Source organism: Paecilomyces variotii, assembly GCF_004022145.1.
Source record: "Paecilomyces variotii strain CBS 101075 chromosome Unknown C8Q69scaffold_2, whole genome shotgun sequence".
In the NCBI taxonomy this organism is placed as follows: Eukaryota; Fungi; Ascomycota; class Eurotiomycetes; order Eurotiales; family Thermoascaceae; genus Paecilomyces; species Paecilomyces variotii.
The window spans coordinates 3,136,375-3,152,855 of NW_021167141.1; the positions used below are offsets into that span (position 1 = coordinate 3,136,375).

Here is a 16,481-nt window from a genome sequence, read left to right on the forward strand (position 1 = left end):
TAGCCAAGAGTTCGCAGTCTGCCGCTGAGAGCCGCACAGTACCTCCGCTGGGTGATCTTGGAGCGGCCAGTCTTCAAATGGGATTTCAAGAATAGAGTTGCTGCGTGGACTCCGTGGAGTAATATTATTACTCTCGGAGCAGGAAGTCCGGCGAGATCGTCTTGAGGATCTGCTCACTAGTATCCAGTAGTCATCCTGTATACGTCGTCACCGCGAGAAGAACCCCGAGAGACAGAAGGGAACGAGACTGCGGGACAGCCAGCAGGATCGGAAAGAAGCCATCTTCCTCCGTAATAATAATAGTAGACTATATTGGTTCAGCGTGGAATGCTGCAAGATGCCTTGCAGAGGGCCGGAGAGTTCCCCGGAGGTCTCTGCCGCAGTGCAGCCTGAGGCGTCTATGAGAAAGAAGCTTCCAATCAGTCAGCCCTGTGTAATAAGTTTTGCGTAGTGTGACTGGTCCAGACGCAAGAAAAGAACACGTTGTGGTAGTTATAACTTCTTCTTATTATTAACTATCATCTCTCGCAGCTCTTTTCCTGTGGGGCGTCTAAGTACCAGTGCTCTTCTCCCCGCTTGAGCTGACCTTTCTCCTTGTCGGACCTTTTGCTAGGGAATTGCTAGGGAATTGCCGTTTTCTTCTGCTTCTAGATTATTCCTAGACCGCCAGATTAACCAGCCACCTGGCCTCCATGTATCTGCTCAGGTAGAAAACAGCTCGGTTTTCTAGCTCTCTACCTTACCAGTCTCTGGTACTCTCTCTCTCGTCGTTCCTACATCTCAATTCTTGCGGACGGCAATGGAGCAGTCGTACCTGTTCTCCCCCGCGGAGGTGCTTCAGCGCTTCCGCGTAACGGAAGAAACGGGGCTCTCGCAGGAGCAGGTTCTCAAGTCCCGTGCGGAGTATGGTCCCAATGGTGCGTCGCATGCTGTCTTGATTTGTCTACTCAATTTGACAGCAGTATGCTAACTGCGCGCCTACTCAGCTCTCCCCGAAGATCCTCCAACACCGCTATGGGAACTGGTCCTGGAGCAATTCAAGGACCAGCTGGTTTTGATCTTGCTAGGTTCTGCGACGGTATCCTTTATACTCGCACTATTTGAGGAAGGTGACGACTGGACCGCATTTGTGGATCCGGTGGTGGTACGTGCTTCTGAAGAGCCCCTGCGATGTTGTAGAGGACTGACATGGATGATCTAACGGTACACAGATATTGACCATTCTTATTCTGAACGCTATCGTCGGAGTGTCACAAGAAACAAGTGCGGAAAAGGCAATTGCAGCTCTACAGGAGTATTCCGCGAACGAGGCCAAGGTTGTCCGCGATGGAAAGATCCAGAGAATCAAGGCGGAGGAGCTGGTCCCTGGAGATATTATCCATGTGGCCGTTGGAGATCGGATTCCAGCGGATTGCAGACTGCTCTCTATCCAAAGCAATAGTTTCCGCGTGGACCAAGCGATCCTGACTGGTGAGAGTGAAAGTGTTGGCAAGGACACCAAACCGGTTAAGGACCAGCAAGCGGTTAAACAGGATCAGACGAATATTCTCTTTTCTGGAACCACCGTCGTTACTGGCCATGCTACCGCGGTCGTTGTTCTCACAGGTGGATCGACAGCTATCGGAGACATCCATGAAAGCATCACGTCGCAGATCTCGGAGCCAACCCCATTGAAGCAGAAGCTCAACGACTTCGGAGACATGCTCGCTAAGGTTATCACAGTGATCTGTGTGCTGGTTTGGCTCATCAATATCGAACACTTCAGTGACCCGTATCACGGTGGTTGGGCCAAAGGCGCCATTTACTATCTTAAGATCGCCGTCTCTCTCGGTGTGGCTGCCATTCCCGAAGGATTGGCTGTCGTGATCACCACTTGCCTGGCGCTCGGAACCCGTAAAATGGCTGCGAAGAATGCGGTCGTTCGGTCGTTGCCGTCAGTTGAGACGCTTGGCAGCTGCAGCGTTATTTGTTCAGACAAGACTGGTACTTTGACAACCAACCAGATGAGCGTCAACAAGATCGTCTATCTGGCCGAGTCTGGACAGGGTCTCGAAGAGATTGACGTCGAGGGTACAACCTTTGCCCCCGAAGGAAACCTCAAGCGTAACGGCAAGGTGCTCGAAGATGTTGCCGTGCATTCGTCGACTGTCCGTCAGATGGCCGAAGTTCTCGCTCTCTGCAACGAAGCTGTCCTTTCATATGATGCAAAGAGTGGCCTATTTTCCAACATTGGTGAACCCACTGAAGGTGCCTTGCGTGTTCTGGTTGAGAAGATCGGTACAGACGATCTTGCCACCAACGAGGCCCTGAGACGTTTGCCTGCAGCCGAAAGACTGCATGTTGCTAGCCGTTATTTCGAGGAGCGCCTTCCATTGAAAGCAACCTATGAGTTCTCACGAGACCGGAAGAGTATGTCTGTTTTGGTCGGAGACGGTAAGGCGCAGAAACTCTTGGTCAAGGGAGCCCCCGAATCCATCCTTGAACGCTGCTCTCATACTCTTCTCGGTGCTGATGGACCCCGTGTCCCGCTCACTCAGCACCACATTAGTCTGATATCCGGAGAGGTCGTGGAATATGGAAACAGAGGCCTGCGGGTTATTGCCATCGCTAGCGTCAATGACGTTGCTGAGAATCCGCTGCTTCGCACTGCTAGTACCTCTGAGGAATATGCTCAACTAGAACGGAACATGACCCTTATTGGACTTGTTGGCATGCTTGATCCCCCGCGTACGGAGGTTGCTGGCTCGATTCAGAAGTGTCGCGACGCTGGTATCCGTGTCATCGTTATCACGGGTGACAACCGGAATACGGCCGAGTCCATCTGCCGGCAGATTGGTGTCTTCGGCGAGTTTGAGGACTTGGAAGGGAAGAGCTTTACGGGCAGAGAGTTCGATGCCCTGAGTGAGAGCGAAAAGTTGGAGGCCGTGAAGACAGCCTCTCTGTTCTCCCGGACCGAGCCTAGCCACAAATCTAAACTGGTGGATCTCCTTCAGTCTGTGGGACACGTCGTTGCTATGACCGGTGACGGTGTCAATGACGCACCGGCCCTCAAGAAGGCCGATATTGGTGTGGCTATGGGCAGCGGAACTGATGTTGCTAAGCTTGCGGCCGATATGGTGCTCGTTGATGACAATTTCGCTACTATCGAGACGGCTATCGAGGAAGGAAGGTCGATCTACAGCAACACCCAGCAGTTCATTCGGTATCTGATCTCATCCAACATTGGAGAGGTGGTCTCTATCTTCCTGACAGCTGCCATCGGTATGCCCGAGGCTTTGATCCCGGTGCAGCTCCTGTGGGTCAATCTTGTCACCGACGGTTTGCCAGCAACTGCTTTGTCCTTCAATCCTCCTGACCATGATGTGATGAGGCGCCCCCCTAGGAAGCGTGATGAGCCTCTCGTGGGTGGTTGGCTGTTCTTCCGTTACATGGTCATTGGTACTTACGTTGGCGCTGCTACCGTTTTTGGATACGCATGGTGGTTCATGTTCAACCCTGAGGGTCCTCAGATCTCCTTCTGGCAATTGGTAAGCTGCTCATACTTATAGTCCGTCGCATGTTAGCTAACAGTGGTCATAGGCGCATTTCCACAAGTGCTCTTCGGAGTTCCCAGAGATTGGTTGCGAGATGTTCACCAATGAAATGTCCAAGTCCGCTTCTACGGTGTCGCTTTCTATCCTGGTCGTCATTGAGATGTTCAACGCGGTGAATGCCCTGTCGTCCAGCGAGTCTCTGCTCACCTTCCCCCTGTGGAACAATATGATGCTTGTGGCTGCCATCATTCTCTCGATGGTACTTCACTTCGCCATTCTCTACATTCCGTTCCTCCAGGGCCTGTTCTCCATTCTGCCGCTGGATTTGACCGAATGGAAGGCCGTTGTGGCTATCAGTGCTCCCGTCATGTGAGTAATGATTCTTATTTACTGCTACTATGAGAATTACCGCTAACGATGAGACAGCTTCATCGATGAGATCCTCAAATTTATTGAGCGTCGGCTGTATGTCAGCCACGTCAGCCCTGCTGCTACCAAGCCAAAGAGCGCATGATTAGACAGCCACTAGAGTGAGGCTGAGGACATGTATGAATTAAGAGATAGGCAGACTATTGCTCTGTCCAAATTCTCCTTTTTTTTTTCTTTTGGGTCTATTGGGCTAGATAGCATAGACCGTACAACTACACGAATCCGTCACGCTGTTGTATTAGACGATAATGAAACTGACCTTTGTTGGCTCTAATCTCATGATCTATTACTCATCACGGCTGCCCGTAGCGTACCAGTACAAGCCTTTGGCCGATATTGAATCCTCCGCTTTTACCATGCCCCGCGCTGGATAAGATGCGGAATGCTCCTGTGCGCCGCGATATGTATTCCATTCGTCTGCAAAGAAAGACAGACAAGAAGGCATCCAAAGAAGGCAGTAGGTAAATCATCAACTTATACCACAACCATCCCATGCGTACAGGAGATGGTAAGGTATATCTCATGACGTCAGCTTTTATTATTTAGATAGCGATATGGAAGTGTACACTTAGCGTTAGATAACTCGGTTCGATCTTGGAGAGCGCTTACTTACTCCTCATCATCCCACTTGATCAACAATCCATCTCTACGCACGAACGAAACAGACCAATCGCCCATCATGTCTATCCCGTACCCCGAAAAGAAAACTGTCCCCCAGCTCCCCATTCCTTCACACAAAGACAAGCTAGTCACGTTGAACTCCACCTACCTAGACGACATCCGCGCCGCCATCGAGGAGTGGAAGTGTGAGCGCGTCGTCCTCATCGTCAGCCGCTCTCTAGACCAAAACACCGATAAAGTCCACAAGTTGGAAAATGCCCTCGGGTCCAAATTCTCCGGCAAGAAAGTAGGCGTGGGATCTCATTCTCCCTATCACGATGTCCTGGCGATCGCCAAACTGCTCCATGACAAAAATGCCGATTGCGTAATCTGCATCGGGAGCTCTTCGTACTCTGATGCGACGAAGATTGCAAGATTATTGCATGCTACTTTCCCACCAGAGCAGCTGACGGAAGAAGGCATGGAGTCTCTGATCGATCAGAACAAAGGATGGACTAGACCTGGAGTGTTTAACGCTCCCCAAACGAAACTCATCCTCGTGCCGTGCTCGCTGAGCGTTTCGGAATATAACCCCATCAGCAGTGCGACTAACCGAGATGGGAAGAAGCAGCACTTCAGCGAATTGCATTTCGTCCCTGCTGCGGCGGATCTGATTCTTCTCGATCCAGAGGTTGCGAGCACTGCACCGCCAGAGACGCTTTGGTTGCCTTCGGGTGCAAGGGCGGTGGATCACGCAGTTGAGGGGATCTGTTGCAACTTGACCGTGCCAGAGGGTGTTGAGTCGTCGATTAATGGCCTGAGAGCCATTATCCGCGGATTGAACGATTACAAGGCCGGCCTAGATGCAAAGACGCCCTCAACGGACGAGAGCATGCTTAAAGCTATATCGGCCTGTCAGCAAGGCGCAAGAGACGCCATCAAAGGGCTTCTGGTCTATGAGAGCAAAGTCGGGCCATCGCACGCGATAGGCCACCAGCTCGGTAGTGTAGGTAAAGTGCCGCATGGGTTGACGAGTTGTATTTGTCTTCCCCCGACGCTGCGATACGAGAAAGAGCATCCGGAAAACAAGTACTTCCGTCTCGAAGGACAACAGACCGTTGTGGATGTGTTCAATGAGGAATTAGGATGGCAGGAAAAGGAAGCCGGTGATGCCGTTGAGAGGTTTTATAAATCCCTTGGTCTGCCTACGAGGTTGTCAGATGTTGGAGTCACGGATGATGCGGCTGTGCGGAAGATCGCAGAGAAGACGATGACTGATGTCTGGGGCGGTGGTCCAAGACAGATTGACGATCCGAAGGAGATCATGAAGATTCTTGAGACTGTGCGGTGAAAACTTTGTCGTTTCCATGGAGTACCTACTATATACGTTCGTTCACAAGTGGTTTGGAGAAGATATACGCAGCTCAATCGTTATCCTAATAGCAACACAAACGTTATGTTTCTGTATTCCGGCATGACTACTCTGTATATCTTGAGATCATGTATGTATCCCTCCCTAGTCGGTAATTCGGGGTAGTAACCACCAAGGACGGAGTATTCTACCCCGGATCGGTGCCCAAATAGCCGATCTTTACCCCAGACTTTCATTCTATCCGCAATTAAGAAATCCGGGGTTTGCGGGGTAGCCAAGATGATCGTGGAAACTTTCTAGTTTTATACTAGATCATCATGTCTCTACAGCGGGGAAGAGCGGCTTCCGCCCGAATATGACGAGGGAGGAATTACAGTATTGCTAATGTAACGTGTGGAATGTCCTCTTATAAGATGCTCCGGCCGCGCTACTCCCGGATCTTCGAGTTCCCGGATTGGATCCTGGCTCTGGTGCTGCTTCTTTTATCCATTATATTATCTCGCAGCACTATAGAAAAGAAGCTGCAACTATGGGGGTAAAGAAGTTCCTCAAGAGTCGCTCAGGTCTGCGAGTGAACAATAACCAGGTCACCAATGCAGCAAGCCTTACCCTGAGAGAGAGCTTGTGGCCATTGACCATTGTGACTCTTCTGTTCTTCCTGTGGGTGAGTGCACGCGGCTAGGTACGATGTAAAGTGAAGAAAACACTGACAATGTCAAGGGATTCGCCTATGGTCTGCTGGACACGTTGAACAAGCACTTCCAGAGTACGTTGCACATCACCAGAACGCGCTCCTCTGGCCTCCAAGCTGCATATTTCGGGTATGTAACAACACCTCAAGAACATACGGATTCTTTCCGGCGACTAACAAGTGTGACAAGCGCTTACCCTCTCGCGTCTCTCGGATATGCGAACTTCATCCTCCGTCGCTTCGGTTACAAGGCCGTCTTCATATTCGGGCTCTGCCTCTATGGCATTGGAGCGCTTTGCATGTGGCCCGCCGGTCTGCATCAATCCTTTGGTGGATTCTGCGGTGCTACATTCGTGATCGGATCCGGTCTGGGCTCCCTAGAAACTGCCGCGAACCCATACCTTACTGGTGAGTCTATTTGCACTGGTATTTGACCCGTGAAGAAAAGGCAGCGTTCTCACAGACTCACCAGTCTGCGGTCCTCCCAAATACGCTGAGATCCGTATCAATTTCGCACAGGCGTTCAATGCCATCGGAACGGTCCTCGGCCCTGTGCTGGGCTCGTATGCCTTCTTCACCGAGACAAATGATAATGTAGAGGCATTGAAGCGTGTTCAGTGGGTTTATCTTGCCATAGGCATATTCGTCTTCTGCCTGGCTGGTGTGTTTTTCGTCTCGGAAATACCGGAAATCACAGATGAAGATATGGCTGTGCAGGAGACGGACGTTGAAGAGACGCAAAAGCCGTTTTGGAAACATTATGGTCTGTTCCATGGCGCCCTCGCCCAGTTTACGTACACTGGTGCTCAAGGTAATTGCCACTTGTCAGTGTGCTGTTGTTTTATGATTATCATTATGAGTATTATTTTTTTGGTGTCATTTCCCACTAACTTGACTGGAATCCCATAGTTGCCATTGCGGGATACTTCATCAATTACGCAGTTGAAACACGACCGCACACGTCCAGCGCTACTGGAGCGAAGTTCCTCGCTGGAGCCCAGGGTTGTTTCGCAGTCGGCCGCTTCTCCGGATCATTGCTGATGAAGTACGTAACGCCTCGATGGGTGTTCCTTGTTTATATTTCCGGCGTGGTGGCCTTCCTCGCCGCATCTACTACTCAACGAGACAACACTGGCGTAGGTAAGTAATATCTCACACGCAAGGCTGAGCATCCGAGAATAAGACACTAAGTAAGGCTAAACCAACACAGCAATGCTATTCCTGACCCTGTTCTTCGAATCAGTCTGTTTCCCGACAATAGTTGCGCTGGGAATTCGAGGTCTTGGAAAACACTACAAGCGCGGTTCAGGCTTGATCGTTGCTGGTACCTCCGGAGGTGCAGTCGTGCCCCCGATCCTGGGTCACGTCGCCGATATGCGTAACTCGACGGGCTTTGCTATGATTGTGCCCACAATGGTATGTCCTATTTCTGACACACGAACCCCGGGCAGTCTTTGTCGAATACTGACTCATGTATCAAAGTTCATGGTTGTCGCTTGGACATATGCCGTAGCAGTCAACTTCGTGCCTTCGTACCGCGACACAGTAGACAAGCTCGGGAGCAGCAGTGTTGGGTTGGAGAATAGTGGTTCCATCAAAGATGAGGAGTTTGGGGTCGTCGAGAAAGAAGCAGAAGCGGAGGCTGTGCATATTGAGAAGTAGATTAGGGTTAGTTAATTTTGAGCTATTTCATAAACACGAGACGGCAATGAATCACCGCGGCGCCCTAGAGAATTGCAGCTCCTGCAAGAACACCACACCACACGGGTCTTCTTTTTATTTTGCAGTTCTACAGTACGAAGCTCTCAAATTTTCTCTTAGGTATAATAATGCGATACATCTCAATCGTGGAGATGCAGCCCATACTCAAGGCCATAGCACATCTAGCGCCCGACGCTGGGGGACGATCTTTAGTCCACATCATTCCAATAGTTCTATCCCTAGTTTCTAACTCAACCAATTCGGACATTATGCTGTTAGGCTATTGGCCAATACTTCATTTCATTGGAAAGCTTTTGCTCTCAAGCCGCAGAAGCTAAGATATTCAGCTACGCCTCTGTTTTGAAGAACGCCCTTCTCGGACTATGGCTGCATCAGGGGATCCTTTAAAAATCATATATAATGAGGTCCTGAGATCTCTTCTGAGTCCTGACAGGACCTTCAACGCATCCAAGGGAGGAAAGGAAGACAGATAACATCTACACGATGGGTTCCCTAACTATCTTCCACCATGCAATCCTCCTCATAGGCCTGCTCTTGTCACCGGCAGTTTTCTCCTTCTCACTCGAAGGCCTTCCCAGAGAGGTATGTAACATTCAACATCAGGTACATAATCCTACGCATTGTCCCCATTCTAACAAAAAAAACCACCATAGGGCAATTGGGAAGTAAGATGCCCGAATGCATGCGAAGGCATCACTTTCCAAAATGAAAGTTATGTCTGCGGCGACCCTCGACTTGGACCCGTCATTCTTCCCAAGAAGTTCCCTCTATCAACTGAACTTCGGATGTACGCCCGTTTTGGAACCATCTGTCCCAAACAATTTCTAGAAAAATGGGCCCCTGGTCCCAGCGACGCTTGGTACACCTACCCACCCGCCAATGGCTTTGTGATCGATACGGAAAACCAGCCGATTCTGGGTAACGCAACTCTGCCCGTTGGAGCAAAAGTTGACCGGTTCGGATCTGAGTATGGAAGCTTTTTGGCTCCGCTTGGAGCGCCATATATTCAGCGCGCTCTTCCACCGTCAAACCTCAATGCTGCCCCTGGTGCTGATTACCCGTACAACTACCATGTTTATCAGGTCACGAAGGAATTTGTTGTTGGAATGGGTCCCATTGCACCGTGGTTCGAGCAGCCTGGGGCTGGAACGCAGTATGTGACGTACGATAAGGTCATTGATTTGATCAATGGAGGTTTCCTGAGGAGGTTGACGGAGGATGAATATGATGAGAGACCTGAATATTCAGATGACTATACGCCTGGTCCGGGGAGTGCTCAATAAAAAAATAGAAGGAAAAAAATGAATCGGTAGTGTATGCCTCAAATACTATAAAAAGGCGAGACTATGTCTCTGCAACCAGTCCTGAATTGTCGATAATACCATTGCCGCCAGATAACAACGTAATGGTGCAAGAGTAGAGTAGGGGATATCTGTTTACTTTCAATACTAGCTTCTTACGACTGCTCGAGGCTGATAAGGCTGCTGCGTTGCCAGGTAAGAATGCACCTCAGGTTTCCTTGTAAAACCCTGCCTGCCAAAAGTAAGGTGAGGTTTCCGTAGCACATCGATTCCCTACAGGAGCGATAAATGTGCAAGCCTTTTTTTGAATCTCGTTTGACCAGCGACTAGCGAGTTGAGGTTGTTGTGCTGGGTTGATTTCCGGTTTAGGAAGTTAGGATAGTGCAGTGGTTAGGCAACAACTTCGACTGTTCAGGGCCGTAGTCGGTCAATAAAATTTTTTTTGTTCTAGTTAGTTAGTGCTTAAAATCTTACTTTTCTACTTTAATCCAGGCTCACAGGCGCTATAACGGAGGAATCACTCAAGTTCGTAGCGATAATGTCAAGAGTCACATCAGTACTAAGTTTGCTACCGACCTCAACTAAGAGTCATCGAGCGCTTGTAACGTATGATTGATTGATCAAAACAATGTAGTATCACTAAGTATCTAATAAGAAAACATATGCTGTAGCCTTTCATTATTATTATCCCCATTGAATCATTGCGGCCAAGACACGGTTTAATCTCTCTGGTTAGATACCCGCTAAAGCACAAATGGGGCGGCCGTGAGTCACCACACGGACTGGCTATGTGACAGGTTTCAGAAACCAAATATTAAATAACAATCATAGGAGATCTGACACTATTATCCCTTCGCCAAACTGGAAAGCATGGAGTTGCCTAGGTAGTTTGGCAAGGGTATGTGGGAGTCATTGCTGCTGTATACGGAGCAGAACGCCATAAAAAGCAAGCAGAACCCGCATCGAGACCTATGTTTCTTGCAGATATCATCCCATAGCCAGTCCCATATTTGACACAAAAAAAAAAAACTACATATTCTTCTTTCCCAACACCTGTCAGACTACCATCTGACAATAATAATACTTTACTCATCATGCAACATCCACTACCGCCACCCACGCAGCGACTCACATTCGCGCACCTCGACCCTTCATCTACCAAACATTGCGAATTCCTCGTTTCACTCTACAACTCACCTCTCTACTTAGCGGCTTTAGGAAAGTCGCCCATATCCACACCCGAACAGGCAGCTGAGCTAATACGAAATCGCTTCGTGGATGCATTCGAGCGCAATGGATATGGGCAGTGGATCGTGGTGTTGAAACCAGATGCTACATCTTCTTCTTCGTCTTCGTCTTCGTCTTCTTCTTCGTCTTCTTCTTCTTCTTCGAAGGAGGAGAGTTTGGCTGCTGGAACAAAAGGAGAAGGAGACCAAGGAGTGTTCATCGGCTGTATGGGGTTCTCGAAAAGAGACGCAGAGTTCTCTCCTTCTGCGCCAGACGTGGGGTTTGCTTTTCTACCAAAATATACGGGTAATGGATACGCTACGGAGGCGCTGCGAGGCTTGCTTGACTACGGGCAGAAGGAGCTTGGTCTAGATGTTATTTTCGGGTTCACGGATCCCGACAATGGGCCCAGTTGCAAATTGATGGCGCGGGCGGGCATGGAAGACAGAGGGGTTAGGAGGATGAAGTGTTTCGGTCCTGGTGAAGATGGGAATGGGAGAATGTCACGCGCGTTTGTGACCAAAGGAGCGTCAGAAGATCTGACAGTATATAATATTGGGGCTTGATCCAGGATGTATCCCACTTTCCTTTCTTGACGGAGGAGAAAAGGAGGCTGGGTCAGCGACAGGATTATCTGAATGACACAGATTGAGGTAACGGTAAATTTTCGGGCGGACTCATGCACATGACGGCTTCAGTTTTTCGCAGGTATCTATCGAAAAGAATCTAATGTCGAAAGGTGCTGACACGTTTATTAGGAAAATGAAAGGTTGCATATCTCCAAGAAATGCGGGGTATATCTAAACGACGGTGTTCGGTCTGTCCTTGGCAGACATATCTTTTTTCAGTGACCACTGCAGAACCAAATCAGGCAGTGGCTCAAAGAAGATAAAAGCAACAAAGGAGAAGGACAAAGATGAGAAGGCCAAGGACCATTGTGGGGGTTTGGAAAAACACAGTCTATCTTCAGGGCATGGTAGAGAACAAGGAAATGAAAAGTTATAGTAGTGAAATATGGACTCCGTTGACCTCCCAACTGGGCGGTCCATATCAGCAAACAGTCATTATAGAAAGAACCCATGCCAAGTAGTTGCGATAGGGGGTATAAAAAAAGTCAAGTCCACTTTTCCAGACAAACTAGGTATGAATCCAGTTGGTAGTGTTGGCAGTATTCATCGTTCACCCAAAATTTATTTCTCCCTAAGCGCCCTCCGACGAAAGCTTGGTAGTTTCGCTCGCAGATTCAGCGGGCGTGCCTTGTCGACTCGCCGCGGGCGGGACTGTATCGGGGTCAGCCGTTTTAGGAGCTCCTAGAGAAGAGGTGCGTGGAGGGCGAACAGGGCTTGAATCCAAGTCAGGAGCCGGTGCAAGCACTGGCTTCGAGTCCTTTGCTTCCTGCTCCGCAGTGAGAGAAGCGTCCGGTTCTTTCCCCTTTCCCTCCTGGAGACTGGTGCTAATTTCCTCGCTTCTTCTGGCTGTATCAAAGCTAGTATCTCGCTCCGGGAGAGGACTGAAGGCATCCACTTCCTCTATTTCTTCATCCTCTATGTCTTCTTCTTCCTCAATGATCTGGCTCTTTCTGGCCCGGGGGCGTCCCAGACTATTACCGGCACCCTCAGAGCTCTGTTCGCCAGCAGGCAAGCCAGGGGTACCCATCCCACTGGACGCGAAAAGGTTAGCAGTATGGATCATGGGGCCCTTGAATGCGGACCGTTTTCGTCGGGCAAAGACGAGACCAGATGAAGGAGACGACACGAGAGAGGATGGCGCGGCCTCATTGAACACGGAGCGAATACCGCCAGACTGGTCGTTCACATCTCGTGCTCCATTATACGGACCCCGTACTAAGCGGATATTGCTGGGAAATCGGGCCACAGCATTTGGCGTTGTAGGAAGGACCTTGATCGAGGCGTGCGGAGACTTTGAGACCCTGGGTGCGGTGGGCGTGGACACAGTGTCGATGCTGTTGGAGGAAGCCGAAGAAGCCTTTGAATGCGTGTGAACATGGTGGAGACTGCGAACAGAGGAAATGGATGAACTTGTCGACTTGCGGCCGCGCAGGCCAGCAGAAGAACGGCGATATGAGCCCCGTGGGGTCAGAGGAGACGGCGAGAGTGAATTACGGTGGCGGGACGCGGCGCTGACGGCACGTTGAGCACGAGGGTAGGAATTACGATTATTAGCGTAAGATGCATTGCTAGGAGCAAGGCTGCTAGCATTAGATGCTCTCTTTTGAGTAGGGGTCTGTTGCTCGTCGAATTGACCCAGCGTCGGAGTGGTTATGACTTGTTTCTTTCCCGAATCCTGGGGTTTGGCGGGACTCGTCTTGTCGGCAAGCTTGCTGCTTCGCGGTGTCTTTGGATGAGGGGACCTAGCCCGTTTTGCCGACTCCACAAACCAATGCTTAAGGGATGCAAGCTGAGTGAGAATCGGATGGTTATGACGACGAGAGCTGGTAGGACGTCGCTTGAATATCCCATTATGTTGTGTCAGTTCTGGCTGGGAAGTGCTAACATGGAGTACGCTCGGCCGCGAACGTCTTCCCTCTTTTGGCGGCGGTACGGGACGCTGCCTTGAAGAACTCACGGAGCGGATAGAGTCTTTGTCAATAGGTGGCGGAGGCTTGGTCAAGTCTGGGGACTGTAGAGCAGCAAGAGTAGCAAGATCTGGGAGCTTCGGTACTTCAGGAAGCTCAGGGACAGTGAGCTGCGTTGCTATTGGGTGTCAGCCGGAGTTATAACCTTGGCGATGCCAGCGAGATACTTACATGGGAAGCTTCGCCTGTCTCTTCTCCCCCGCGTATGAAGGGTGTCTGTTGCAGCATGTCCCTCCTCATCCACTTCGACCAGAGCGGCGGATATCTTTTCCAGACGGCTACTGGCAGCGCTCAGCCGTCGCAAGTTCTTTGCTTCAGCTTCCCTTTCTCGTCGCTTTTGCTCCCTTCTCTTTTCTTTGCGTTCTTCTTTCTCAATCAAGAGCGCCCACCAACCCGCCAGAGCATCGCATCTTTGGGCTAGGACGTTTTCAATGACCTGATCGATATTCACCCCGGCACTTTTCATACGTTGCAAGGTAGTTTTCTCAATAGGAGTCGTAAAAGGAGATGGTCGGGGTATCTTCAGAATGGCTTGTTGTTCAGGCGCGAACTCAGCTAGGAACGGATCCGCAAGTATTTCTGAGAGAGATGGGCGTAGCAGAGGCCGTTTGGATAGTAACTTCAGGATCAACGCTTTCGCATCATCTGGAAACTTGTCGTTGAACCTGGGTTCTTCCGTAAGGATCTTTTGTTTCGTGACTTGGTCGTCGTCCTCATCGAAAGGCAGTTCGCCGGCCAGGAGAGCATAAAGTATGATACCCAAACTCCATACGTCGACTTTCTCGCCAGCATACTTCTCGCCCTTCAGCATCTCAGGCGCGCTGTAGCAGATTGTACCGCAGAAGGTCTGAAGATAACTCGCTTTACCCTCGTACTCTCTCGTGAAACCAAAGTCGCAAAGCTTGACATTTTCATGTTTGTCTAACAGAATGTTCTCCAGTTTGAGGTCCCGATGAACACATTGCTTACTATGCACGTAGCAGACAGCACCAACGAGCTGAGCAAAGATCCTCTGAACTTTCTCGACAGGAAGTGGGCCGTGGTTAAGCAGGTAGTTGTATAATTCGTCACCTGGTATACGCTATCAGCACTTGCGGTGCACATAGATGGAAAATAGCTCCCATACCTGGACAGTACTCCAATACCAACCATGCCAGCTTCTCTGTCACAATGACCTCGTAAAGTCGAGCGATATGCGGATGTAGGAATTGACGATGATGATGGATTTCGCGGGCAAGGTTTGCATCTTCTTTGTTCGACGATTTCAATACGACCTATTCACGCCATAAGCACCTATTATCGTACGACACCCTCGTCAACCAATATAAATACCTTCGAGCCATTCGTGAGTTTGTGCGTTGCCAGGTAGACCTTCCCAAAGGACCCTTTCCCAATCAGCCGGCCAAGCTGGTAATTTCCTACATTGCGAAGATCCTTCGACGAAAACTCTCTGCGAAAAAAAGGCACGAATTAGCATGTCGACCAACTGATCCATTTTGGCAACGGGTTCTTACTCTAGCAATTCACCGTAGGAGCTCGCAAGCTGTTGGAGCACCAAGATGCCTTAAGTCAGCGAACCGTCTATTGCAGAGGCGTCTCACGCTCGTATCCAGAGGAATGAACTCGTAGTCGTGTCCTCGATCACGCTGAAGCGCAGAGCGCCCAGCAATGTGAGCAAGGGTTGTTTGCTCCCCGTGTGAGGTAACCACGAACCTTTTCTTTTTGAGACTGGATCTGGTTTCTTGTCCTAGCCGGCGGCATGTGGCGCGCTTATATCCCACTTCCTCAGAGTATAACTGCCTCTCGTGTCGGTTTCGTTAGGGGGTTGCAAGCCGCTAGTTGTGTATGACTGCCATCCAAAAAGAACGACGGATATTGCGGGCAGATGCGGAGGGACGGAGGAGTCGATGACGAGAGGCTCGCTTGAACGGTTTGACAGGAGAAATTCACATCCGAGTAAGGGTCCAATTCTCACTCAAGTATAGATAGCGAGAAGATAGGGAGACGTTCCTGAGCTTAATAATAATGATCCTTGTCGATAGTTAAGGGAGGCTCGTTCAGGGACTCGGGATCCTTGGCGGGACCGGAGACTGGAGACAGGAGCAGATCGTTAGCACTCGAGACGAGCATGCGTTCCAGCATCAGGTTTATGAAACAGCACACGAGAAGCCATGATGGAGGATGGCTGGACTAACTATGTAGTAGTATAAAGTACAGTACCTGTTAATTAAGCAGCGCGGAGGATGGGGCAGGAACAGCGTGGTTCTGAGGACGTCGGGGGGTGCTTGCGGCGCTTGGAGGTCGACGACTGGGACTTTTTTAGCAGACCGTTGTTTCGGTTCCCGCAAAACTTCCAGCGAAACAGAAGTCATCGGCTTCAGGCACAGACGCAATAGAGGGTCTGCTGGTATTAGTTTGAGCCAAGGACGGTTAACCATCTGACGCGGCTGTCGGCTTTTCTAATAATTGATGACCCATCGACTATCAGCGTTAGCGTGAGTAGTTTAGCCACGTTCGATCATGGAGATACCATAATCACCTTCGAAGGTTCGAGTTTCCTGGAACGCAGATCATGGGTCGTGCTTGGGCAAGGCTATGGTATACCATAGAATTAGATACTACTATTATTATGTCTCCGCATAATTGCATTCATTATTTATTGCTTTGTTCATGCCATTATTTCCTGCCCCAAAAGCTAAGGATATGAGGCCGATGTCACGTTTGGTGGACGCATACCAATGATGCTGAGCTTATTCTACTTCCACTGGTTCCCATTGGACCTTTATTTATTCACAGCCGGATAGCATTATCACCCTATTATTGCGATGGTGATTGTATTATCTGAACTACCTGTAACGGGGCTCTCATGGGTATCTACTACTGAAGAAGCTCGACCATAGCATAATTAAGCAACGCCTTGGATTGTGCCTCCATACTGGCCGTTGCGCCTTGCAGGACGCTGGAATGTCAGATGGACTTTCCTAGGAAAAACATCCGATTGCGATGTGCA

At 49.9% G+C, this 16,481-nt stretch overlaps 6 protein-coding genes across 6 annotated transcripts; 5 read left to right on the forward strand and 1 right to left on the reverse strand.

Annotated features, from left to right (window-relative positions):
• The first annotated feature begins 400 nt into the window (after window positions 1-400).
• C8Q69DRAFT_458513 (putative endoplasmic reticulum calcium ATPase) lies at window positions 401-4,242 on the forward strand. The gene is made up of 5 exons (XM_028629993.1): window positions 401-917; window positions 987-1,144; window positions 1,212-3,527; window positions 3,580-3,902; window positions 3,960-4,242. The coding sequence occupies exons 1-5, from the start codon at window positions 800-802 to the stop codon at window positions 4,045-4,047; spliced, it is 3,003 nt and encodes a 1,000-aa protein (XP_028487956.1). The 5' UTR covers window positions 401-799; the 3' UTR covers window positions 4,048-4,242.
• Window positions 4,243-6,205, forward strand: C8Q69DRAFT_458514 (alcohol dehydrogenase). The gene has a single exon (XM_028629994.1). It carries the CDS (start codon window positions 4,642-4,644, stop codon window positions 5,911-5,913), a length of 1,272 nt encoding a protein of 423 aa, XP_028487957.1. The 5' UTR covers window positions 4,243-4,641; the 3' UTR covers window positions 5,914-6,205.
• Window positions 6,206-6,208: 3 nt separating this feature from the next.
• On the forward strand, window positions 6,209-8,529 carry C8Q69DRAFT_458517 (major facilitator superfamily domain-containing protein). Its single transcript, XM_028629995.1, has 7 exons — window positions 6,209-6,598; window positions 6,655-6,755; window positions 6,816-7,033; window positions 7,098-7,436; window positions 7,535-7,765; window positions 7,836-8,041; window positions 8,108-8,529. The coding sequence occupies exons 1-7, from the start codon at window positions 6,464-6,466 to the stop codon at window positions 8,285-8,287; spliced, it is 1,410 nt and encodes a 469-aa protein (XP_028487958.1). The 5' UTR covers window positions 6,209-6,463; the 3' UTR covers window positions 8,288-8,529.
• On the forward strand, window positions 8,530-9,860 carry C8Q69DRAFT_458520 (hypothetical protein). The gene is made up of 2 exons (XM_028629996.1): window positions 8,530-8,929; window positions 9,001-9,860. The coding sequence occupies exons 1-2, from the start codon at window positions 8,831-8,833 to the stop codon at window positions 9,628-9,630; spliced, it is 729 nt and encodes a 242-aa protein (XP_028487959.1). The 5' UTR covers window positions 8,530-8,830; the 3' UTR covers window positions 9,631-9,860.
• A 732-nt stretch (window positions 9,861-10,592) lies between these two features.
• Window positions 10,593-11,616, forward strand: C8Q69DRAFT_166993 (acyl-CoA N-acyltransferase). Its single transcript, XM_028625727.1, has one exon. The coding sequence runs from the start codon at window positions 10,743-10,745 to the stop codon at window positions 11,439-11,441; it is 699 nt and encodes a 232-aa protein (XP_028487960.1). The 5' UTR covers window positions 10,593-10,742; the 3' UTR covers window positions 11,442-11,616.
• Window positions 11,617-12,020: 404 nt separating this feature from the next.
• C8Q69DRAFT_517274 (serine/threonine protein kinase) lies at window positions 12,021-14,966 on the reverse strand (the record flags this gene model as incomplete). The annotated part of the gene is made up of 5 exons (XM_028633410.1): window positions 12,021-13,589; window positions 13,643-14,542; window positions 14,598-14,745; window positions 14,804-14,921; window positions 14,959-14,966. The coding sequence occupies 5 exons, from the start codon at window positions 14,964-14,966 to the stop codon at window positions 12,076-12,078; spliced, it is 2,688 nt and encodes an 895-aa protein (XP_028487961.1). The 3' UTR covers window positions 12,021-12,075.
• Between the last annotated feature and the right edge of the window lie 1,515 nt (window positions 14,967-16,481).

Bases quoted from the DNA above. Each gene is read 5' to 3' on its own strand.
- C8Q69DRAFT_458513 (XM_028629993.1), top strand. From the start codon at position 800: ATGGAGCAGTCGTACCTGTTCTCCCCCGCGGAGGTGCTTCAGCGCTTC. The intron at 1,145-1,211 runs GTACGTGCTTCT...AACGGTACACAG, and splicing joins CATTTGTGGATCCGGTGGTG to ATATTGACCATTCTTATTCT. The intron at 3,903-3,959 runs GTGAGTAATGAT...ACGATGAGACAG, and splicing joins GCTATCAGTGCTCCCGTCAT to CTTCATCGATGAGATCCTCA.
- C8Q69DRAFT_458514 (XM_028629994.1), top strand. From the start codon at position 4,642: ATGTCTATCCCGTACCCCGAAAAGAAAACTGTCCCCCAGCTCCCCATT.
- C8Q69DRAFT_458517 (XM_028629995.1), top strand. From the start codon at position 6,464: ATGGGGGTAAAGAAGTTCCTCAAGAGTCGCTCAGGTCTGCGAGTGAAC. The intron at 7,437-7,534 runs GTAATTGCCACT...GGAATCCCATAG, and splicing joins TACGTACACTGGTGCTCAAG to TTGCCATTGCGGGATACTTC. The intron at 7,766-7,835 runs GTAAGTAATATC...AAACCAACACAG, and splicing joins ACGAGACAACACTGGCGTAG to CAATGCTATTCCTGACCCTG.
- C8Q69DRAFT_458520 (XM_028629996.1), top strand. From the start codon at position 8,831: ATGGGTTCCCTAACTATCTTCCACCATGCAATCCTCCTCATAGGCCTG. The intron at 8,930-9,000 runs GTATGTAACATT...AAACCACCATAG, and splicing joins TCGAAGGCCTTCCCAGAGAG to GGCAATTGGGAAGTAAGATG.
- C8Q69DRAFT_166993 (XM_028625727.1), top strand. From the start codon at position 10,743: ATGCAACATCCACTACCGCCACCCACGCAGCGACTCACATTCGCGCAC.